We start from the raw sequence: 24,330 nt of genomic DNA, 5'->3' as shown, positions 1-24,330 counted from the left end.
AATGTGCATGCATATATGGAAAATGCTCGTCCAAGCAGATGGGGCTTAAGCAACAGCTAGAACACTTTTTTCTTTTCGTTTCTTTTCTTTTATACCGCTATAGTCATACGGCACATCCATTCACATAACATGCAATGGGCGAGTTACCAACTTTGAGTTACTCTCCAAAATTCTTCGTTTCTTACTTGTTTTTTTTTTCCGCTTTTCCTTTTGGACATACTTGTAAATACATGTGTCAACCGTAAAAACGAACCTCATAATCTCAAAGATAATGGTACACTCGGCCCGGTTTCTCTTTCTTTCTTTGTATACACTTCGCCTCTGCTAGGCTCATACTATGAGTCTCTCACCTCACATACACAGCATTCCACCAAACAGGCAACGATGGCACTGCCCCCTTTGAGCCTTTGAGGCTTCAGAGACACTAAAGTAGTCTGGCCGACCACTTGGCTACCTCCAGATAGTGATGGAGCGGTGATTTTCTATAATAGCAATTGATGCTGGTTTCGATCAATTGTTTTGTGAATGACTAAAGGGTTTCAGTATTGTTGGCATAGAGATTGACGTCGTTTATTGACAGCCGGTAGAGGTATGTAGGTAGGTACTACATAATGAAGCTTGTAGTGTTAAGTGGAGCTATATCGGAGTTTGTTAGTAGTCCTTCCGTCATCGGTTATCTTTTCCCTCTTTTTCTCACCATCTTCCAGAACGCCTTTTTGTTGCACCAGAGTTTCCTCCTTCTCCTTAGACCGGAATCGTCTGCCTACCCCCATACATACCACAAGAAGGAAGATCCCGTCTCTTCTGAGGAGAGGACAGATTCAAGTGGATTTGTTTGGATCGGTACGAGCCAGTCAATGTCTTGGCGGGCTTTGCACTGCCTCCTTTCCTTACTACGTCAGTCCGGCACTATCTTCCAAGTAGGAAAGTCGCAAAGTTGCAAAGGAGCTGAAGAACAACCTGTTTTTCTCAGACCGCCGTGGAGGTCCGATCAGGTGGAGGGTTTTGAAAGAGAGAATATCAAGGGCCCGATTACGTTTGACGACAATAGACTTCGTTTTACCTTTGGTGTTATTAAAGTTGGTGTTCAAGTGGTCGACCGTTAATGACGAAGTGGGGCGAACGACTTCTCATTTTGGGCTTTGGGTCTCCTCGGAGCGAAGAATGATTGGGTGTTGCAGACGGAGCCTCAAAATACCAAGGAGAATTGTTGGTACCAGGCCCGTCGGTTACATGTAATGCTAAAATATAATGGACAGAACATCAACGCGATCGAATTTGCGCATTTTGGTGTCAAGAGGTTTGCTGTTTGACATCGAGCGCAAACTACTTGTATATCATTTACTTCCACGGTCACCCCAAAAAGTGAGATGAGCCGGCCGCCGGGCATGGGTGCCCGAGAGTTTGCGGCGCTGGAATCACTCTCAAGTATATCTTGTCAGAAAATGTCTTTTCCGAAGTCGCCTCCCCTATCTCTTCATCGTACGCCGATTGATGTTGGTTTGGTTGAATGGTGGCCTCCGTTTACCTCCCAGCGCTCCCATCCTCCGGCGCGGGCTCTGGAGACCTGCCCTTCTTGTCACTCGGGCTCCCTGCCCGACAAATCAGAGAGCAGCAGTTTTTCCAGCCAACCTGGCATGATAGCTGGCGCATGCGCTGCCTACACCCAAACGTCCAGAACCCGATCGAATTTGTTCCTTGGCCGTGCAGCCCCTGTCCCAGTTATTAGAAATCCCGCCCGTTGCCCCTCTTTGCAAATGGATGCGAATATCAACCGAGTTCCTTGGGAGAGAGGAGTGAGGGCCCCACGTAAAGTCTGAAACACATGCTGGAGAACAAGCTGAATGTTCGGAAAAAAGTCCGCGTGGAAATGATGCTGCATCGGCAGTAGTGTACTCAAGCAGCACGAGCAGGTACAAGGCAGGTTTCTCGAGCAAAGGAAGAGGAGTCGACTCAGAAACAGCCTGGCCTCTTCATGCCAGGCCCGGCGTCAAATCAATGGGAGGGAGTCGAAGTGAGGCGCCGCACGAAACGAGCGGGCGGATCAGGTTCAGATTCGAGCGGTCGGGTGTTCCTTACCTCCTGGCTAACATATGGTCCCCTGCTAGTCACTCTAGTTCCACATTTTAATAACGGCCAGGACACTTACAGTGGTTAGCTGCAGTTAGTGCAGCAGCTCCAGGGCACTGCATCAAAGGTTGCCCATCTCGCCAGACTGCCGCCGTCATCACCTCCGATCTCCCGCGCATTTTGCCCTGCCTCTCGCCCTCCTGTGCTGCCAATACCTCTCTAGACCTGCTCATCCCATTTCTTTTTCTTTTTGCCATTACAGCCAACACCTCGACATCTTCTCCTATCTACTTCTCTTCACTTCCGTCTTCAGTGCAACCCCAAGGCCACTGATTGCCGCTTACCGAGTCTGCTACTTGAACTATCCTATCGGCCGACGACAATATAAATCCACACCATACAAGGCTGCTTGCTCCCATCGCTCGAGCACCGTCTTGCCCTTCACACAGCGTCTCGTTACCTACGACCAAGTCAATTACAAACGTTAACGGTATCCCTGAGAGAAAACCCACGGATCGTCACCGAACCCCTCCTCCGACCTTTCGGCGCCTACCCCGTACGCGACGCCATTCCGAGTGACCCCTTTCCCTCGAACCGCCGCATCGTGGGACCACCTTGCGAACGACATCAGCATTTGCTAAATAGTACCGAGTTATCCGAAAATGGGCAAATCGTGAGTGACCAAGTCCCCCGAAATCTCCGCGATTCTTGCCCGATCAGCACCCACCACCCGACCGCTTTCTCCGCATCCCATCATCATCATCAATACGCACCGCACACCTGTTTCTCAGCAGTGGAGGAGGGACCGTGATCCGTCTTGCTGAAGTCTCCTCTACCGTCGACCTACCCTGTCCTTCACTCAATTCTACATATCATACAATGGGCCTCTTTACCAGGAGTCGTTCCTCTGCGCAATCTCCCAAAACTGAAAGCAAGATGAAAAGGCTGACACTGAACCCCGCCCGACACAGGCAGAGCAAGCTCGAGCGTGATAAGCTGGAGGAGTTGGAAAAGGCCACCCACTTTGACAAGAAGGAGTTGCAGCAATGGTATAAGGGTGTGTTACCTATCCCCGTCCCCTTTCTCCTATCGCCGACGACCCCTTTGAACACCGCCGCCGCCGCCAACGATTATATGCCCTGACCGATGCGGCGCTGTCCCCCCATCGCAAGCGCTCGCTATGCGCCCTCGTTACCAACCAAATCTTTCGCCTCATAGACAGCCTCTAACAAGTTCATTCACAAACAGGCTTCCTCAAGGATTGCCCCTCCGGCATGCTCACCAAGGCCGAGTTCCAGAAGATCTACGCACAGTTCTTCCCCTTCGGCGACCCATCGTCATTCGCCGACTACGTATTTAACGTATTCGACACGGACAAGTCTGGCACCATCGACTTCAAGGAGTTTATCTGCGCCTTGAGCGTCACGAGCCGCGGCAAGATGGAGGACAAGCTCGACTGGGCCTTCCAACTGTACGACATTGACGGCGATGGCAAGATCACCTACGACGAGATGCTGAAGATCGTTGAGGCGATCTACAAGATGGTGCGTTTACCCTTTCCTACTTATCTCTCTACAGCCCTTCCCGTGTCGTCGCAATCTTGCACGCTAACATTCTGATCCTTCAAAACAGGTCGGCTCAATGGTCAAGCTCCCCGAAGACGAAGATACTCCCGAGAAGCGCGTCAGCAAGATCTTCCGCATGATGGACAAGGACGAAAACGGCAGCCTTGACATGAAGGAGTTCAAGGAGGGCAGCCAGCGCGACGAGACAATCGTATCCGCCCTCTCCTTGTACGATGGCCTCGTCTAACCAAGTTTCTTTTCATCAAGTATCATTCGAGTTCTTTCGTTTAGCCACAGGGGGGGACGGCGCGCAACGGTCTGGCGAAGCAAATTTTACCAAGAGGAGGAGCATGATTTGATGTGTGTTGCAATGCCAACAGGCAAAGCCTCATCTCCCCGAAACAAGGCAGAGCTGGAGTTATAAAGGGTGGAAAAGAAAGAGAAATCAGTTGTTCATATGGAAGCAAGATATCCCAGGGAAAGTGTGATGAACAAGGGGAATGGTTGCGAGAAAGAAGGGAAGAGAGAGGGTTCAGCCATCTCGGCTCGGCCCAGCTCGATAAGTGTGCGCGCATACATCGATCGGACAAGATAACAAGAAAGCACAGCCGGCCACATGCTGTTGGGGCGTCTCAGCTTTGGTTGTATGGTCGGAAAGGAGCCTCGCTACAGGTACCACCCATTCGACCCGGTGCCTAGTCTAGATGCCGGCCGGGATGTGGTGGTCTTTGGGGCTGTGCTGTTCTTGGCTTAGGTCTTGAAAGAGGAGATTCCAGACCTGGTGATCACACGGATTGGATGGAAGGGAGAGGGGAAGGACATGGGAGCACACAAAGGGAAGTCGGAGTGAGAGGGGATAGAGACGGAATAAGGAGGAAGAAGAAGAAGAGAAGGAAGTCGTGATGAACGGCGTTACCTGGCTGGTATGGAACGAACGAACACACTACTACGGTTTGGTCAATTACAACAATGGACGACCTTGACGTAGAAGCTATCTCCCATGCGTCGTGTGTGGAGACTTTTAGGCTTGGTATTTTTTTTCCTTTGAGAGTTTAGCAATTTTTTTCAACGTTTCATCCGTTTCGAGTCCTTCATAATGTGATAACCGGGCTGTTGACTGTAGTCTTTCTCTAATTCCCGCGTACTCCCCCCTACCGCCAGGTTTGACATAAACAGATGAGGTTTATTTCTTAATTTTTTTTTTTATTTTTTGTGCTAGTTGTAAGTCAACACTGCCAACACCCCAACAAGTGACATCATCGTCATCTTGCTCGCCAAGATCAACCCGTTCTGGGATATAATACCAATGTGGGTGTTTTTTATTTTTTTTTATTTTTTTTTTCTCATTTTCTTTTCTTATATTCAAGCCCCCCGTTTTCGTTCAGATGCGTAATGCAATGATCTTTCTGCTTACCCCATTCATGGTCGTCTATGTCTTCATTTGACCTATCTCTTAGTCTTTCCTGATGCAGTTCTTCATCTGTCTCAATACTCACTCCGTCACCTTCAAACCGTATACGGGTGTCACTTGAAAGGATTCGAGACTATATTCTATATAGTCAGTAAGAGGATGGATGTGTTAGCGGTGATATGATTCTGCCTCAAGCAAAAGAGACGTTACCGGGAAGAAGTCCGTCGTGTCCAAAGCCAGATGTAGTTATACATCGATGACAGTGTGTACTGTTATCAATACGCAGCGTGAGAAGCAAAGGCTACTACAATGGGGTATCATCAATAGATACTCGCCCGTCCGTTTCGTATTAAACAAGCCCCAATTAAAACTCCTTTCCCAACCTGAACCCGACAAAGGAGTGGAAGCGAAGAGTAAAAGAAGAGAGCTGATCCTCCTGTTGGCGGAAGACCAGAGAAGAAATCCATCTAGCAAAACAACGCAGACCAGGACCCTAGAAGAATTAGAAAAGGGTAGTGTAGCACAAGTAGATGGCAAAACTATATCAACGCAATTATTCGTCGCTTATATAACAAGAGAGTAGAAACCCATTACGACATAACAGACATATAGCTAGGGGGTCTTAGAAACCCCTTTGGTCGCGGTCGCCGACAACAGTAACGTAACGTAACATAAATAACTAGGAATGGTATAGTGGAAACATAATTCGCGCCCCGAGACACGCATAGACATAGACATAAACAGCAAAAACAAGGTGTACTTTTTCATATACAACAAGAGAGATCAGGTAGGTGGCAACGGAACCTCTACTGCTTGGGACCATAAGCCTCATCAACCTCCTTCTTGTACTTGTTGAGGATGCCCTTGCGGTTGAGCTTCTGGGCGGCCGTTACGAGACCCTGTGATAGATTTGGTTAGCGGTGGGTTAGGTAAACAAACAGATGTAGACAGTGGAAAACTCACGTTCTGGGGGGTCCACTCCTCATCCGACATAACGACACCCTCGATAATCTCAATGCCAGAAAGGCCGCCGGCACGACCGGCGTTCTGGAGCTCCTTGAGAACGGCAGCCTGGAGCTTCTTGTTGTGTACGAGCTCCTCCAAGCTGTCACCCTTGACACCACTCGAAGAGGCGAGCTTCTTCAGGGCGGGTTCCGCGGGAACGATGATGGCGATGGGCTTGGAACGATCCTGGTCGGCGTAGACGCAAATGTTGGCGACGACGGCGGCGGAGCGGTAGATGGACTCGAGCTTCTCAAGAGCAATGTACTCGCCGTTGAGAGTCTTGACGAGGTTCTTCTTGCGGTCAATGATCTTGAGATGGCCGTTCTGGTCCCACTCGCCGATGTCGCCGGTCTTGAACCAGCCGTCCGCGGTCACAGCGGCAGCAGTCTCCTCGGGGTTCTCATAGTATTCGGAGAGCACAGAGGGGCCACGGAGCCAGATTTCACCCTGGGGGTTGGGCTTGTTAGTGGCAAAGTAACCGGCGTCGGCGAAGTCGACGAGCTTGGCCTCGATCGAGGCGGGCATGGCGCCAATGGACTCAGCAGTCCACTCGTTGGGGTTCTGGAGGGTACCCATAGCGGTCGTCTCGGTAAGACCATAGCCGATAATCATGGGGCAGATGGCCATGGAGATGAACTTTTGGGTATCCTTGGCGACAGGGCCACCACCGTTCAAGCAAAGCTTCATGCGACCACCAGTGGCATCCTTGATCTTCTTGAACACAATGGCGTCCAAAAGACCGCTCCCAGGAAGACCAAGGCCCATAAGCTTCTCCTTGAGAGCAAGTGCGCCCCAGAAAAGGTTGCGGAGGAGAGGGCTGCCAGCGTTGACCTTGGCGAGAATGCCCTTTTTGACGGTTTCCCAGACGGCGGGCACACCAACCAAAACGCTGGGTTGAAACTCGCGGATATCGCCGAGGCAGTTGCGGACGGAGGTGTCGGAGAGGGTCTTGGGGTTACCATAACCCATGGTTGAACCCCAGTAGAGGGAGGCGTTCTCGAAAACGAACTCGAGAATGTGAGCGAGGGGAAGGTAAGTCAGGAGGCGGTCACCGGGCCCAACGAAGGGCTGGACTACGGGGCAGACACCAGCGACTGTAACAAGGACGTTAGCATCAGTTCACGTACAGATCGGAGAAAAAAAACAGTTTGCGGCCACTAACCGGCAGCGACGACGTTGCTGTGCTTCAGGGGGACACCCTTGGGGGTACCCGTCGAACCGGAGGTGTACATAATGCAGCAGAGATCCTCAGGGGCGGGCGCGACGGGCGCGACGGGGTTCTGCTTGCCGAGCTGGACAAGCTCGTCGAAGCTCAAGACAGTAACACCGCGCTCGTTCCTGAGAGCCTCAATGTGGGCTTCCTTGACCTTGTTCTGGTTGTTCCAGATGACGTGTGTGATGCCCTTGGCATGCTCAAGAACGCCGTTGAGGGTAGGGAGAAGATGGGGGTCGAGGAAGATGGCCTTGGCATTGGTAGCGACCATGGAGTACTTGAGGCCTTCGGCGCCGAGTGTGTCGTAGGCAGTCACAATGGGCATGGACTGGGTCGCGGAACCATGAGACATGGCGAGCCAGTTCTGGCTTGTTGCGGCAAAGATGTGGACACGGTCGCCCTTGTTGAGGCCGATGGCGCGCAGACCAGCGCCAACGTCGAGCGTGAGCTGCTCGTAGTCCTTGAAGGTAATGAACTCGTAGTGGCCGAGCTCGAAGTAGGTCCAGTTCTTGTCCACCTCGCGCTCCTCACCATCCACCATCTTCTTGACCTTCTTGGTCTCAACATGCGTGTTTACGAGCTTGCGGGAGCCCATGCACTGGGACTCGCCATGTGCGAGGGCAGCCCACTTGACGAGTTTGTAGACGGTATCGATTTCCTCACCGATGGCCTCATTCTCGCCCCATCGCCTGTTTGGGGGTATGGCATGCAGACCGTCGATGGCGAGGGGAATGCGACGAACAGGAGTCTCGCCCTCGACGGGCGTCTGGCCTGGGACATCGAGAGTATAGGGGGGCTTGGCGACCAACTTGGGGACTGGCGTCAACGTTGGGATGACCATGATGGGCGATGGTATTAGGAGTTAGGTAGGTAAAGCTCGAGAGCGTGGGTTTCTCTGTTGGTTGGGAGCGGGAGGGCGCTGTCGGAGAGCAAGCCGGTCTTTATCGAGAAATGGGGGGAGGAGATGCACGGATTGCCGAGACCGCGGTCGCGCTAAACAGAATCCCGCCCTAGTGTCGGTTGCGGGTCTTGGGGGGGGGGGGGGGGGGGTGTGTGTGTGTGTGCGGATGTGGAAGGTCGTGTCGCCGTCTTGTAATCAGCAATGCAACTTGGAGATTGTTGGTGGTTTGGATAGGTATGGAGGTGAAGAACGGGGGAAGAGGACGGGAGAGCGGGAGGACAAGAAGACAGGTGGAGGTGGAGGTGGAAGTAACGGAAGGGAAAAGGAGTTTCTTTTCTGTCTCTTCAGTTCCTCGGACGGGACGATGGCCACAGCGGCACTTCCACTTGAGACTTGGACGGGATGCGCTCAGTTGGGGTTGGGATGTTATTTTCATTTTGGGGACTGCCCACTTGGACTGGCAAGGGGCCCATTGGTCCACAGCCTGCACCAAGAGCCCCACTCCAAAGCCATCTGGCCAGGGCAGATGACGCTAGGCAGGCTAGCGCAGTCGAGCACACAGATGCGTGGCTCGAGCTTTCTCTAGGTGCCGCGGTCTTAACGTGCCCGCTCTTGCAACTCTTGGCCCTTGCCGTCTGCCCTTGCCCGCGAGACTTCCCATGACGAAACAGACAGCTTTGCCTTGAGATGCGCTAATCGAGTAAGGATAGCGCGTCTCTAAACTTCTCCACTGTTGGGAAAGTGCTGTGGCCGGCACAAGTGGAAGCCAACAATGTCACCACTCTATGTAGTGTAGTGTGCCTAGGTACCTCTACGTAACGTTAGAGATGGATACATATGCAGTGCTGGTAAAGCCACTTCCATGCATCGTGTCCATTTCGAGCGCTTCTGCACACTGGAATACACGGCGCATCGCAGCAACCAGTTCGCAGACGTCGTCTCAACCCCCCCCTTTTTTTTTCTTTGTTGATCTTGTCTTGCCGCGACTGACCCTTCTCCAGACCGTCTGCCTCTACCATGAACTTGAACCTCCTCCAGACACTAAACACGGCCTAGTGCTCTCCGATTTGGATCAATGTGGAGCTCTTCCGAACAAGCCGGGCAGACCTTACCTCTAGTGTAGCGCATCACCGTGGACGGTCTCGGAGTATTTGCTGGATTGCCTTTGAATGGACGAGGCAGTAAGCGGGCACTGTTGGTTTCACTATTTAGGCACAAAAGGAAAAGAAACTTGGCGATACTATGAGATGCTACGATGCTTTAGGGTAGGGTAGGGTTTGGGTAGAGCCACAGGAGCGAAACAACGGAGCCGAGCAAGTCGTTACATCGAATGGGACTCTCTCGTCTGGTATTGAAGATCTCGGCCAACGACAACAGCATTGCGCCTGTGATACCTCCATACAAGAATTCAACACCATAGGAGCACAATCACAACATCAGCCCCGAAGGGCTGCGTGTACCACAAGTTCACTCTTCCCAGAGGCCCAGACTCCACGATCTAGCCAACTTGTCGGCTTGGCAAGTTATCCTGAAAGAGGCACGGAAACAAGCGAGAATGGTCCAAGTGGGTGCGCAGGCGTGTGATGACGGTCACTGTGTTTGTTTCTTGGTTTTCGAAGAAGCTTGCTTCCAAGACTCCAAGACATTTATTCCCCGCCTTTTTTTGACATCCGTCCCGAGAGCCTCCACAGCTGGGATGCATCTTCCATGCGCGCATCCCTCCGCCTTCAAGCACCCGTAACCCGAAGTGCTCCGACTCGACCACAAGCCCATGTACATAAGACGGAGTACGGTACGGACCTAGAAAAGGAAATGTGCGGGAGGACAGCAGGGACAGCATACATCACCACCAGGGATGCTCTCTGGTTTCCTTCCCTACAAAAAGCCCAATTGCTTCTCTTCTTCCTGCAAAGCTGTCCGACTGTCGTCTGTTGTCCCGCCGGACCAAGCATTGGAAATGGAGACCCGGGCGGCTGCGATTCGTTGGTCTTCTCCACTCCGGCTGCTCAACAAAACAATGTCATCCCAGTCTGCCGTCTGCCCCGTCCAGGCCAGTCCCTGTGTCTGTCTCTCCTCCTCGCCTCCGCATTCCTTTATTGTTTTTTTTTTCCCAAGGCTCCTTGCCAAGCTCTGTCTGCTCTCCACTGGATGTCGTCTTTGTGGTTTTCTATCTTGTAACTTGCAGGATCGGTTGGCATCTCGCTCGCACTCACGCATTGCATCAAACTGTGCGTCAGTCTGTAAGTGGCAAGTAGCTAGCCAACAGCAACAACAACGAAGCGAGTCCGGACTACGCACACTCAGTGATAACCAGAATGGAGAGGCATCATGAGGGGGGCTGCGAAGAGCTGAAAAGCTTCTTGCGATTGCTCGGAAAAGAGATCAAGGACTTGGACGATGCTGATGAAGGTTTGCGCGCAAAGTGCCTTTCAAGTAAAAAAAAAAAAAAAAAGAGCCTCACATAACTGACTTGGTGAATACAACCAACCAACAAACAGAGACATATGATCTCTACGCCCAAGACCTGCCTTCATCAGATCTGGGGATCATCGATCCCAAGACCGCCGAATTGCAACTCACCGTGGCCGGTCGAGAGCTCACGATCCATCAATCACCGGGAATCCTTTCCTCGGCCCGTGCCGGAGGAACTACCGGAGCCGGTGCGTAAATCAATCAAAGAAAAACCCACCCTCCTAGCCATGCCATTGCACCAGCTCCTCGGGACCCTCACCACCGGTACCCTACCCTCCTTCTGTTTACCCCTGACCCTGACCCTCACTCATCACTCGTCCATTGCTGGCCGCCTGCCCCATGCGACGATCTGTCACTCATCTCCTTAACCGTTGCCCGAGCAACAGCTCTCATTGTTGACTTTGGCATCCGTTATCGATGCGCTTCCATCTTCCCTGCCTGTGCTTTTCCGGCCTATGTTGCTGTAGCATTGAGCACACATATCTACACGTGTGCAGAGCCGCATATGTACAAGTTTAGACTAGTCACTCGTGCGCATCAACATAACATTGTACCTCCCTGCATCATTGTTCTTACTACTTGAACCCTATTTGGACACACGCTATCCAGACCCTGTCTAATACCTCTTTCGTGGCATACTTCCTAAACCCTCCTTCCTTTTTACCCGCTTCCCGCTTTCCCCTTGCCCCCCTCAAACTCATCCCCCCGATTTCAATCCTAGCTTTCACTAAAACTCTCGTCTTCACTCAACAAGTAACATGGCGAATAACCCCCCTTTTCGCAACCTGGATTTCCTCCGCTTCGAACCCTCTCTCCACGCACCTCAACCTCTTCAACCATAACAGTCCCTCGTCGTCTCTATCTTCGATGACAACATCGACAACGACAACAACAGTAATCGAACTAGGCGCCGGCACCTCCGCCATCGTCGGCCTTTTACTTGCCCCCCGCGTTGGTAGGTACGTCCTCACCGACCAGGCGTACGTCTCCAAGCTGGTGGAGCGCAACATCAATGAGAACTGGTCGTCTGTAGTGCAGCAGCAGCAGCAGCAGCAGCAGCAGCAGCAGCCGTCTTTCGTCGGGAGCGGTGGGGGTGGTGGTCAGGGTGGGAAGGGCAAGAAAGGAGGAGGAAAAGGGTCGAAGAAAGCATCATCATCATCGTCATCATCATCAGCAACAGAAGAGAAGGGACCGGGAGAGAGATTGGTTTTCAGGGCACTAGACTGGGAGCAGGATACGCCCACCTCCTCACTTGCTCAGCCGGTTGCTGCGAGTTTCGATCTGGTGGTTGCTTGCGATTGCATCTACAACGAGGCGCTGGTCGATCCCTTCGTTACCACCTGCGTGGATATTTGCAAGCTACGCGGCAGCGGCAGCACCACCACCACCGATAATGGGGGGAGGCCAACGGTGGTAGTGGTGGCCCAAGTACTCAGAAACTCGGACGTCTTCGAGGCGTGGATAAAGCGATTCGTGCAGGATTTTCGGTGTTGGAGGGTGCCTGATGACCTGATGATTGATGGGCTGAAGAGTGAGGGCGGAGGTGGGGGAACATCGGGGTTTGTGGTGCATGTTGGTGTTTTGAGGGAGGGGAATTGAATTATCAGTGAAAAGCCGAGGGCTGAATTCAACGTTAGAGGTGGGCGATACTAAAGAGAGGCAACCTAGTTGCCTCGATTATCATTATTTGTAGGCAAGCTCGAGAGTTGAGATGCTGTCAAAGAGGTTGATCATTATATGATAGTATGTAACGTATTTACCACTGGACGCGAAAAGGCCAAGTACCCAAAACTCCCAGCTCCATTTGAAATGCTCTTTGTAGAGAAGCCCCAAGAAACTGGTAACAAATCCAAGACCGTCTGAAATCCACATCATCCGAACATTTCTGTCTGTGCGCATTATCCCGTTCATCCAATGTGCTGTAGTAACTTTGCAAAGAGTCGAGATATCAACTCCCCTAAACCAAATCCCAAGCACATATCCCCACGAAGCTGTACGCACACCTCCCCTTCTTTCTCAACCACTCCTCCTTAGTCAACCCTCTCGCACACTTATTATCAATCGTTGACACGGCAAAGACGGTGATTTTCTGTCCCGGCACTCCCAAATCAATGGCAGGTATGTCTGTCCACCACCAGAACCCGTCCGTATCCAAGGGTACAAAATCCTTGTTTCTGCCATCTCGCCCCTCGATCGCCACTACGAACAGGTACTGCTTTCCCCCTCCGTTCTTTTCCGGGTCCCAGTGCACGCACACCTTGCTAAACTGAAACCGCACCACTTCGCCGCTGTAGACGGGAATTGTTGCCGTACGCGGCTCCAGGCTGAACTGATCCAGTCCATCTTTGTCCGCGTCGCCGTACCAGCACGGAGTAGGGCCGTCTCCGAGAATGTACTCTTCCCAAGTCAAGACGCGCCCGTCAGACCGGTAAAAGTGTCTCCGGTCCGTTGGAAAGTGCTTTTTGCCGATGATCTCGTTGGGGAGATAAAACATCTCCGGACTAAATTTCTTATGGAAGAGTCTGTCGTCCCCCAGGTGACCGGCGCCCCAGCAAGCGTCAATGATCTTCCATTCACCGCCATCGATGCGAACCGCGTTCCAAGCGTGGTTTGATTCTTCAGGAGGAACAGAAGAGCCAGAGGCTAGATCGTGGTGGCCAAACCCCTTGCCGTGACCGCTGATGAGGACACAGTCGAGTCCGGCAGCGAGGGCAATGGCTTTGTACACATCTGCGTAACCCTGGCAAACGGCCTTGCCGCTGAATATCTGCTCGGCGGGTGACGAATGGTGCGGAATGCAATTATTAAAGAAGCCGTGGGTGTCGTATGCCATGTTGTGGTGACACCAGGTGAAGATGGCACGGGCTTTGTCAGTGGGGGAGTCGAACGGATCGCAGAGGACGTGGGCTAGGTAACGAATAGTGTCATGACGTGGAAGCGAAGAGATCGGATGCTGCGCCGCAACAGTATCAGGCCCGGAGAAGTCTCGGCATATGAGACAGTCGGGACCGACTGGAGGGGCGGAGACTGATCGAGGAATGACCTCGGTGCCATGGGCTTTTCGAGAGACAACGACATCAAATGTAGGTCGGGAGCTCAGCGGGATGGGTGGTGGTGCTGGCTCTGGAACCGACTTGGGTCTGTCACTGAGTGTTGGACGTGGCAGACGGCGGTTGGGAAGGGGTGGGCCCGGCTCTTCCTCGACGTCAGGGAAGGTAGAATGCCTAGCGGGCCGTGAAGGAAGCCTGGGCGGCAGAGATGGGCGTGATGGGAGTGCCGGGGGTTCGCGGGACGCAGCAGACGGAGGCGGTAAAGAAGAACGCGAGGGAAGTCGCGGGGGGCCTTGGGATACGGCGGGCGGAGCTGATCTATTTGCTTCTCTTTCTAGCTCTTGCTGTGCTTCCCGGGCCTTTGCTTCGAGCTCCCGTCGTGTCGGAGGTAGTGGCGGTAGCTTAGCTTGATCGAAAGCTGGCGGTAGTTTCCTAAGAGGATGGCCGGAATCCGATGTAATGCTAGTGCGCGCGGACGAAGAGGCTGTGTTATTCCAGGACGATGCGGACACATTGGAAAGGTGTGAGATGTCGGACGAGTTGGAGTTTCTTCGAACGCCTGGGACAGGAAGAGAAGCCGAGGTTGGTCGTCGAGACGGGAGAGCCGGAGGGGTATGCTGTATAGAGTTTCGGGAGGGCAATGGCGGCGGCTTCTTGTTCACGGTGGGCATCGGCTTGTCTTCGGGAATATCTTGTTCGGTGGTTCGTCGCGGCAGTGGGGGAGGCCTGTCGATAGCGGAAGCAGCCCGAGTTGGGCGTGGAGGAAGCGACGGAGTCGGGAGACCTTCATTTCGATTCGGTAATGTCAGAGGAACAACAGGAATATCTGTTGCAGCTCGAACGGGGGGCGGAGGCGGAGGTCGTTTACCAGCAGTCGAAGGGGCGCTGAAGTTCTTTTGCTGGTTCAGGGCAGCGATGCGCTCCGCCAGCGTGTTAAACTGCGGCTCTTCCACGTCGGCCATCTTGAATAACGGACTATGGTCACACAGATCGCAGAAAGACTGAAAAGATGCGGGAAGAGAAGTGAGAACCAGAAACGAGCTAGGAAGGGGGGGAAGGCTGAGTTTTCAATCTCGGATTCACGCCAGGGGTGAATTGGAGCAACGGAGGCTGAGAGAGTCTGGGCGCAGAGATCGTCCGAAAGGCGAACGGTTGGCGTTACAGATGGGGCGCCACAAAATGCACGTAATCAGGAGTCCGAGAGTAAGTTGGCACGTGGATTGGGGGATGGAAAGATGGGATGGATGCCAGATGCTTGAAGCACATTTGATTACATTGTGTATAGGCAAGAAAGAAAAGGAACAAGAAAGCAGGCAGGTACTCAAAGTTGCAGGAAGAGACAGACACGGAAATAAATGCACTTTGTACGCCGGTGAAGGTGGCCATCGTTACTTAGCGTTGCACTCATAGCCGGCTTTATGGAGCACTAACGTTTAGCTTCTAGGCAGCCACGGTACGGTGGCCCAAGTTTGGGTTATGCTCAATTGACAGAATCTCATTCAAAAAAAGTCCGTGCCAGCTGCAAATATTAGATACGCGCCCGGGCGCGTTAACGTAGATTCAGTTTAGTAATTAAATATTTCTTACATTATATACCACCCTACTTCCTTCTATACATTAACGTACGTAAACACTTTCCCTACAATAACAACGTACTAACTATTAGCGATACGAATATACTATAATCAATTACAATCAACTAGTACGTATATAATATATATAATAATAATATATATATATATACAACTAATATTTAAAAAAGTAAAAATATCCAACGACGGCGCTACTGCTTTGGTGGCTACATTACGCCCGTATACCTTTAAGGGCAAATCTATTATAGATAGTATAGACGAAAATAAAGCCTTAGACGAGTTTAATAATACCTAGCCCTAAGAGAAACGTTTCCGCTACGCTATAAAAAAGTTCCTCAATTATAAGATTAATAAAGCCTATACTATTATAGTAAATTACAAAGTAAGTATTATTATTAAAGTTGGTTAATTAATATTAGAAGTAATTAAACTTAACGGTCAATAATAGACTATCCTCCGTCGCCTTTCTCTCAAAGTATACTAGAAGAGGGGAGAGTACATTGCATTTAAATTAAAATAAGAATATCCGGAGTAATTTATTGGTTTTACTCGTTATTTCTTTAGCGTAAAGACTAATAGACGTACTTATAATAAATATATATTATTTACTAACCCCGGTCCCTTTTTTAAGTGCGTTTCCGATAGTAAGGCTTCTAGTAAGGGCGCTTATACGAATTATTATTATAAGAGCGAGGGTAAAGGTTATTCCTTATGTAAAGGTATATATATAATTTTTTTTAAAATTTTTTATTATAATTATTTATTAATTTTTTATTTAGATTTCGAGTTGGAGGAAAAGAAGGCGAAGGATAAAAAAGTCCCTTTCTTTACTAAGATTATTTGTGGTTGTAAGGTTAAGGATTTGGAGAGAGTTTTGGCTTGGATTTGTATTGAGATCGCGGATCGTAAGATCGATATGCAGAATTAAGTTATATTTTTAAGTAACTCTAAATTAATAGTTTAAACGTAATACCTACGTTTAAATAGTTACTTATATATTATAACGTTTTAATATTAAAATCCTTAATTTTATATTTATAAAAGTTTAAAAATTAATTTTTATAAAGAGAATTTCCTTAATAGGTTTAAATAAGTAAGTATATAATATAATATTAAAAAATGAAACTTAAATATTCTATAATCATTTAAAATAGTTTTCTTTAAATTAAATATAACGAATATTTTAAATAAATATATATAAATATTTTAAGAAGTTTTTTAAATAAATGAATTTTATTTAAAGAATATATATATATTTAAATAATAAATAGTAATTAGTATATTCAAATAAACGCTTTTAAAAATCTTTTTAATAATATTTAAGTTTTATATTATCCTATATAAAACTTTTAGCTTTATATTATAAAATAAAATAATAAAATATATAGTTAATATAAAGAGTTATAATTTTTATATAGTTAATATAAAGTATAATATAAAAAAGAAATAAAATAATTATTAAAGCCTTTTATATTCTTTCTTTCTACCTTCTTTATAATCTTTTTTTTTATCTTTTTTTTATTATTTTAATTATTTTTCCCTTCCTCTCTCCTCTCTACCCTTTTTTCTTTATTTTACCTTTTTTTTCTAATCTTTAACCCCTTTATTAGATCTTCTTCTATTAATATCCATTTTCTTCTACTTCTAAACCTACTTTTTCTCTTATTTCCCTTATTTTATAATATTTATATAAAATTCAAAAGTAGTATATTTATTCTTATATATATATATATATACTATTATAAATAAATATATATTTAAACGAGAAATATATTATATTAATAACTATATAGTAAGGTAAAAGTAATATTTTTTAATTATAATTAAATTATAGAAATTAATATTTAGAGAATATCTTTTAAAATTATATAAAAAGTCTTTATTTAGTATTAACTAAATTAAATTTCTAAATAACTTTATAGAAATAAAGTATTAAATTCTAAAATATTTAATAAAGTTTTTATTATTTTTTCGCCTTTAAAATAGTATTAATACTTAAACTATATATACTTCTTATTATATAAATACTAAATAAGTTTAAATATAAAATTAATAATATTCGAAAATTAAATTCTACTATTATTTATAAATTTATATTAATAGTATTTTAATTTCTATTTTAATTTAAATAAATATTATATAAAGCTCCTTTTATTAAGTCAAAAATATATTTTTAATATATAAAAGTAAAAAAGTAAAACTTAAAATATTATATATATTTCCAATACTTATATTTATTTAAATATATATTATAAAAATACCTATATATAAAAATATTGAAATTTCTATTAATTTTAATAAATCTATTTTATATTAATATTCTTTAAACTATTATAATATAATTAGAAAATAGTTTTTAAAATTATTTAAAATTTAAATATTAAATAAAATATATAAGGTTAATATTAATACTACTTATAAAAATAGGAAATAAGTCAAATTCTATTATATTTTCTGATATTTAAAATATTATTATATAGAGTTACTCGCAAAAGTAGTTTTATTACAGTATAAGGTATCTTATTACTAGTAGCTATTGTTTCGGAGGTACTTTGCAATATTTAAAACCTAAATACAATCGTCTCCGATTGAAGCAAACTCTCTTTGTTCTTCTCTTATTAGATATTACTTTTTTATATTACTTGCGATAAACCTGAGTCTACTCTTTTCTAAGATTATCGTTTCATCTCTTTACTATGGCCTCTAAACGTTGCCTAGTTACTAATATTTTGTACTTATACTATTTCGCCGAGTATTCTACCTAGCTGGTCTATAGTAATTGCGAGGAACCGTTTGTTATCTAAGCAGTTCCTTTTAATATGCTAGAGATAGCTTTCGTTATTAATTCGGATTCTCCTAATCCGAGTCCTGCGCGTGCAATTTTATTTAATTAGCTTTAACTAAAGGTTATTCCCTATAGTAATTGTATTTTAAAACGGGCTCTTATTATTTAAATACCTTTAATTCCGGTAGGAACTAAGAATAGTATATTAAACGAGCTTATAGATATTAGCGTTGCTTACTAATAGTAAACTATTGATCTATTGGAATATAATATTCCGAAGAACGTTTATAATATTATTTTCTAATAGTATTAGTAGTTTATAAAATATTAGATAGTATATAGTAAGAAAATCCTAATTGAAGTAAGAGTTTTAAATTTAATTTTAAGGAACTATAGTAGAAATTTTAATTTATTGGAGGTATTCCCCAATTATTCTGCTTTTATTTATAAGATTGGAGATTAGTATTTTTTTAAGAAGAATTTTACTTATAAAATTAATATTAATAAGGTGGAATTCGTTAGAGTTGACCCTTAGGTAATTGGTAGTAAAATTTAATTTATTAACCTCTATTTAAATTTATTAAAGTTAATTAATTTCGAAGGGCTTTAAAAAGTTATTAAGATCCTAGGCAAGGTTAAAAAGGATTTACCTTTAATTGTTACACTTGTGGAAACCTTTATTATTAATGAGAGCGAAAATTCGGTAGACTAAGTCGCTACTCCTAAAGTATTAATTTCTAAATATATATATAAATAAATAACTTCCCTATAAAATAGTTATATTACCCCCTTTCTAATACTTAAGTATACTTTAGTTTTAAAAATGGAATTAGAGGAAAGAATTAAGTAAGAATTAAGTATTAAATAAGAATTTGGTATTAAATAAGAGCCGGGTACTAAGTAGGTTCTATAAATTAAAAGGGAGTTTGTAAATAGAGTAGGGCTAATTATTAAATATAAATTTAATATAGTATAAATATTGAAGATTAAATATAATTAGCCTACTAGCGTTTTAGTTAATAATAAGTAAATTATAAATAGAATAGTAATAACTAATTAAAAAGGAATATTAGAAAAAATAGATATTCCCCCCTTAGTATAACTTTAAACTATACTTTAGGAGGAAAGTAGTATAGAGGGTAACGAAGGGGGCGATATAATAAATAATATTCGTTTATTAAGTAAGAATATAGAGGAGGAGGGTATATTTATAGATTTAATTAATATTAAAGAAGTACTTACTATTATTAGGAAATATTACTGGGGATTAAAGCTAATTAATTTTAATACGGGCCTATCCGTTCCTATTATTAATACTCCGTCCCCGGCTTTATTAATTCGTAATTAGAAGCGGTAGTTATTATTTATTTTGGGGTTTATTCTATATATATTTGTTTTATTTACTTTGAGAGTTTTAATATTTATTTTACTTTTAATTTTTTTCTTATAATTAATATATATAAAGTATTACTATTATATTAAAAGTGAAAATTTATTTATATAAAGTTGTCTATATATTTAGGTGTTTATTATATATTATATATCTACCTATTTCGTTCTATTAATTCCAATATTTTATAATTACCTCCAATATAAAACCTAATCCCTCTAGTAATTATTATTATACTCTATTCTATTTAGCCCGCTATTAAGATCCTCTATTATACAGTCTACGTTACTTCCGCCTTATCTTATAAATTCTTTCACCTTATTAAAGCTACTTTGCAGTAATACTATAAAATAAAGTAGTAGATTATTTATTATTAATTGATAGTTCATTAATTTATTTCGTAAGTATTTGTATTATATATAGAATAGCGAATTATAGCCGTTACGAACGTACAATATAAAACCTTCTATAATAAACGTATATAGATCTATTATTATTTATAGTAAATATTAATCTAATTCGAAATTCTTATATTATATTATATTTTTTAAGTGCCGGTATTATTCCTAATCCATTTCACATTAATAATTTAGAACTTTAACTTTATTATATTTATAATATAAATTTATTAATTTTCTTAAAATAATGTAACGCCGGCCTACTTACAGCTGGATAGTATATTAATTTTAATAGTTAATAAAATCCTAGAATTCGTATTATATTTAGGGTATAAACATATAGAACAACGCTATATAGTTTTCTATCCTAAATACATTCTAATTGTCCGATACTTTTAATCTCTTAAAATATTCCTAGTAATATTAGATCGGAGCCGATTAAAAATAATTGGAAGAAATTTATAATCTAAATAAATAATTAACTATTACGTAATTGCCTCTACTAATTTTTAATTCGTTAATTAATAATATTTTATCCTCGTATAAAAATATTAGGTATATAGAACGGTACTTCGGGACTATATATTAGTAGAATTTAATCCTTAGAAATTATATTGTATTATATAATAATATTTTAATTAGGGGGGCCCAGCTTAAAAATAACGATTTTATCCGGCACTATACGTCGAAGTTTTAAGATCCTTTGTAATTAATTGCCGAATATAAAGTAATAGAACTTATATACTAGTATATTTACTTTATTACTATAATTGGACTGTATTTATATTGGTATAAAGCTACGCTTCTTAGTTACTTCTACCTATTAATAGAAAACGGATTTTTATATTATTATAGAGATTCTAATATAGAATTATATAATATATTAAGAATAAATATTAATACTAATATAAATTTTAATACTATATTTATATAGTTTTAAATAAGCGTTAATATACTATAAATAATTAAGATCGGGTATAGTCTATCCTCCTTTGCGGCGTTATAGGAGGTCGAATTTATTTTGGACTATTTAAAGGAAAAATTCTTTAAAGTAAATAAAGAATAGCTCCTATAGTAAGTGAAGGTCGAAGAATTTGGTAAAGTAGTATTATAATTCGCATTTACTTATTCTTCGAATAAAATAAGCTTCGTCCGATTTTTGTACTCTCTAAAAAATAGTTCGTACTTTTATAAATTTATTTTCAAGGATTTTAGATATATATTTTCGGAAGATATTTAAGCTTTTTTATAAATTTTGTAACCTATCGAAAGAAATTATATATTTTTGCTTTTAAAGGATAATAAATAACTCTTTATTATTTAGTACCTTTTTAAAATAGATAGTTTAAACTTCTATACGAAGTATATTCGTAGTAAATATTTTAAGTCTATGTTGAGGTACTGTTTTTAAAGTTTTTAGAAAGCGGTTTAAAATTGTAATACTTATTTTAATATTATATTATTCTTTTAAGCTTTTAAGGATTTCCTTACGGGAAAGTTTATTAGTATACGTTTTGAGGATGAAGGTAGTGTACGGCTGAAGGTTAATATATTTATAACCTATTATTGGTAAATAATCTATTATAATCTTTTATAATACTACGAAATATTTTTAGTAGGAAAGGGATATTTTATATTAGTATTGGGGTAATGGATGTTAGTTCGCTTTATAATTTGCGGAGTATAAAAGTTTATAATTGGTAGTAATTGATTTATATCGGAGGCGATTGGATATATCTACTATTTATTAGATAGTATATAGAAATAGGGTAAGTAGGCGTATTTTTAAAGGTTAGTAAATTTATATCCTAATATTTAAGGAATTATATTATTTTAGAAAATTAAATTATTATAAATTAAATTCTAATATATATATTTATTATATTAAAATTATTAAAATATTATTTATTAATTTATTTTTTTCTTTTTATATATAAAATATCTTTTTACTTATATAAAGAGATAAAAGACTAATAAATTTACTTTTTAAGTAATATTATAATATTATTAAAAGATAATTATATTAATTTATAAAAATAAATTCTACTTATATACTAAAGAATTTATATTTGTATATAAAAAGAAAAAGTCTTTTTAATATCTTTCTTTACATTTAGAATTATATAGGAAGATATTAAAAAACATTTTAGATTTTTTCTTATAATATTCTTCCTATTTAATACTCCCTTTTAAAATAATATAGAGTTTAAATAATTTTTAAGAATAATTTAAAAAGAAAACGTTTTTAAATAAATAACTATTTAAATTTAATTAATAGTAAAGCTATAAAAACTTTTACTTTTAAAAGTCTATTAAAAATTAATAAATAGTTTAATACTCTACTTAACTATCTATATTAAAGCTTAAAGAGAAATATATAAGTATATTAAATAAATAAATAATAATCTTTTATTTTATAATATAATTATAGTACCTTATTAATATAATATTTCTTTTTAACTTTTATAATAGAAATATATAATATAGTATTTAATACTACTAAGTAAAAACGTCTAGTTTTATCTTAATAATAGTAATTTATAAAAGAATTATTATAAATATAAATTTCTTTACTTCTTTTAAAATTATATTACTAAATATATATTTATATATATTATAATTTTGAAATTATTCTTTAAAAACAAATAGGAATATACAAATAATTAATATTATATACTTAAGTTTCTAAGTTTGTATTTACTTATAGAATTTAAAAGAACTTTTATATTTATATATAAATATAATATTTTATTAATTTTATATTCTTCTATTTTATAGAAAAATAATATATTATTTAACTATATATAATATTTAAAATACTGAAGTAATTTTAATAATATAAATAAATTTTTAAATATATTTTATAAATTTCTATATATTATTTTAAATTATAGAAGTTAAAGAAATGTATTTAAAAGAATTTATTATTCTTAATATTTATATAATATTAATATATCAAATTATATTTCTATATTTTTATTTTTGTTATAGAGAATATATTTTTATATAGCCTAGAATTGTAATTAGGAGAATATTATTTATATAGTATAAAGTAAATTTATATTAATTGAACCTAACTAGAAGTAATATTTTACTTTCTTATAAAATAAAAAAATATTATTAAATATTTTATTTATACCTTATAATATAATATAAATTTTTATATAAATTTTATAAAGTAATATTAGAGAAGCGTAACTAGTATTAATAAAATAAAATAATAATAAGAGAAGAAAAATGAATTATATTTATAATTACCTTTTATACTTTATAAGTAATAGTGCTTTAAATTCTTTACGCTTTTTAAGGTTAAAAGTAATAATATTCTCTATTTTTTCTAATTCTTAAAGTATTATTTCGTTTATAATCCTATCCTTATCCTTCTCCCTCCAAGGCACTTATACCTCCGTTATTTCCTCCTTCTTTATTTTTTTTTCTTTAGCCTCCTTCTTAAAAAAATACTTAGTATCCTATTTAGTGTAATAATAATAGGTATAAGCGCTGCTAAATTATTAATTGTAGGCTCTAATATATTCGAACGTTGGGCGGAGGGTAATTTTATTAGTATATCGAATATATTCTTCTTTATTATACATATCCTTAAATAAATAAATAGTAATTGCGATTACTTATTTAATTATATTAATTTTAAGGATAATAAACTCTTAGGCCCTATTTTTAAAAGTCTTTCTAATTTCTTATAAATATACAAAGTTCCATTAAAATTAATAATATTAAATTACTTCTAATTTGAAAATATAATTCTAATTTATTATTTTACGTAATAAGATTTGCCTGGTAGCGTTTATATTATATTATTCGAGTTTGTTTAGTAGGTAAGCGGTTTATTCTTCTGCTATTAAAGTTGCGCTTTATTCGGGGGGTGGGGTAGGTAATTCGTAACTATTAAATCGGTATAGCGCTGGTATAATTAGTAAATTTATAGAGGTTGTAGGAGAGTAGTAGGGGAGTAGTTGGGGAGTAGCGGACGGACGTAGAGAGAATAGAGATAAAGTAGCGGGGGAGCGATAGGGAAGTGTATGCGATGGTTGTACGGTGTAGAAAGAAGGAAATTAATTTAGTGAGGAGGTGTGTGTATTTGCTTTTGTATAGGGTGCTAATAATTTTATTGTCATCTGTGGGCAGTTGGATGTACGGACCAATTTTCAATTGAGTATAACCCAAACTTGGACTACCGTACTACGGTCAATATCCACTCTTGTGCATTCTATCTGGGTCTGGGTATGGAGGGCACATTGGTGATTAGAGTTTAAGGTGATAATTGAAGTGGAAGTGTTCGACTCTTAAAACTTTGTTGTAGATTCGATAACGTTATTAGGTAATTCATCTTGAAAAGAGAGACTCGTTCCTGATAAAATGGTTGATAGTCAGTTGGCTTGCCGAATGGCCACAAGAACAAACCGAACATGTCACATTCCGTACCTTATACCTAGACCTTGAATATGGATACTCTTATT

General features: G+C 41.1%; 6 protein-coding genes across 6 annotated transcripts; 4 read left to right on the top strand and 2 right to left on the bottom strand.

The window, feature by feature from the left end:
* Nucleotides 1-1,396: 1,396 nt before the first annotated feature.
* B0T23DRAFT_387252 (uncharacterized protein) lies at nucleotides 1,397-2,180 on the top strand. The gene has a single exon (XM_062837673.1). It carries the CDS (start codon nucleotides 1,446-1,448, stop codon nucleotides 1,818-1,820), a length of 375 nt encoding a protein of 124 aa, XP_062690212.1. The 5' UTR covers nucleotides 1,397-1,445; the 3' UTR covers nucleotides 1,821-2,180.
* A 769-nt stretch (nucleotides 2,181-2,949) lies between these two features.
* On the top strand, nucleotides 2,950-3,882 carry B0T23DRAFT_431704 (putative neuronal calcium sensor 1; the record flags this gene model as incomplete). Its single annotated transcript, XM_062840338.1, has 3 exons — nucleotides 2,950-3,127; nucleotides 3,319-3,614; nucleotides 3,703-3,882. The coding sequence occupies 3 exons, from the start codon at nucleotides 2,950-2,952 to the stop codon at nucleotides 3,880-3,882; spliced, it is 654 nt and encodes a 217-aa protein (XP_062690211.1).
* Nucleotides 3,883-5,762: 1,880 nt separating this feature from the next.
* On the bottom strand, nucleotides 5,763-8,314 carry B0T23DRAFT_344516 (putative long-chain-fatty-acid-CoA ligase). Its single transcript, XM_062835943.1, has 3 exons — nucleotides 7,214-8,314; nucleotides 6,010-7,145; nucleotides 5,763-5,945 (listed from the first exon to the last, which is right to left on the bottom strand). Exons 1-3 carry the CDS (start codon nucleotides 8,103-8,105, stop codon nucleotides 5,853-5,855), a joined length of 2,121 nt encoding a protein of 706 aa, XP_062690210.1. The 5' UTR covers nucleotides 8,106-8,314; the 3' UTR covers nucleotides 5,763-5,852.
* Nucleotides 8,315-10,480: 2,166 nt separating this feature from the next.
* On the top strand, nucleotides 10,481-12,236 carry B0T23DRAFT_407259 (uncharacterized protein; the record flags this gene model as incomplete). Its single annotated transcript, XM_062839172.1, has 3 exons — nucleotides 10,481-10,574; nucleotides 10,664-10,829; nucleotides 11,483-12,236. 3 exons carry the CDS (start codon nucleotides 10,481-10,483, stop codon nucleotides 12,234-12,236), a joined length of 1,014 nt encoding a protein of 337 aa, XP_062690209.1.
* A 179-nt stretch (nucleotides 12,237-12,415) lies between these two features.
* On the bottom strand, nucleotides 12,416-14,747 carry B0T23DRAFT_221812 (uncharacterized protein). The gene has a single exon (XM_062833746.1). It carries the CDS (start codon nucleotides 14,647-14,649, stop codon nucleotides 12,595-12,597), a length of 2,055 nt encoding a protein of 684 aa, XP_062690208.1. The 5' UTR covers nucleotides 14,650-14,747; the 3' UTR covers nucleotides 12,416-12,594.
* A 1,067-nt stretch (nucleotides 14,748-15,814) lies between these two features.
* B0T23DRAFT_285480 (uncharacterized protein) lies at nucleotides 15,815-16,045 on the top strand (the record flags this gene model as incomplete). The annotated part of the gene is made up of 1 exon (XM_062834248.1): nucleotides 15,815-16,045. A coding segment is annotated over one exon (231 nt), but the record flags the coding sequence as incomplete, so codon positions are not given.
* Between the last annotated feature and the right edge of the window lie 8,285 nt (nucleotides 16,046-24,330).

Source organism: Neurospora hispaniola, assembly GCF_033458365.1.
Source record: "Neurospora hispaniola strain FGSC 10403 chromosome Unknown B0T23scaffold_7, whole genome shotgun sequence".
In the NCBI taxonomy this organism is placed as follows: Eukaryota; Fungi; Ascomycota; class Sordariomycetes; order Sordariales; family Sordariaceae; genus Neurospora; species Neurospora hispaniola.
Note: the sequence above shows the minus strand (reverse complement) of the source record. Positions and strands in the feature narration are given on the sequence as shown.

Coding starts and splice junctions, on each gene's coding strand:
- B0T23DRAFT_387252 (XM_062837673.1), top strand. CDS start 1,446: ATGTCTTTTCCGAAGTCGCCTCCCCTATCTCTTCATCGTACGCCGATT.
- B0T23DRAFT_344516 (XM_062835943.1), bottom strand. CDS start 8,105: ATGGTCATCCCAACGTTGACGCCAGTCCCCAAGTTGGTCGCCAAGCCC. Junction 7,146..7,213: donor CAGCAACGTCGTCGCTGCCG/GTTAGTGGCCGC, acceptor TCCTTGTTACAG/TCGCTGGTGTCTGCCCCGTA. Junction 5,946..6,009: donor AGGAGTGGACCCCCCAGAAC/GTGAGTTTTCCA, acceptor AATCTATCACAG/GGTCTCGTAACGGCCGCCCA.
- B0T23DRAFT_221812 (XM_062833746.1), bottom strand. CDS start 14,649: ATGGCCGACGTGGAAGAGCCGCAGTTTAACACGCTGGCGGAGCGCATC.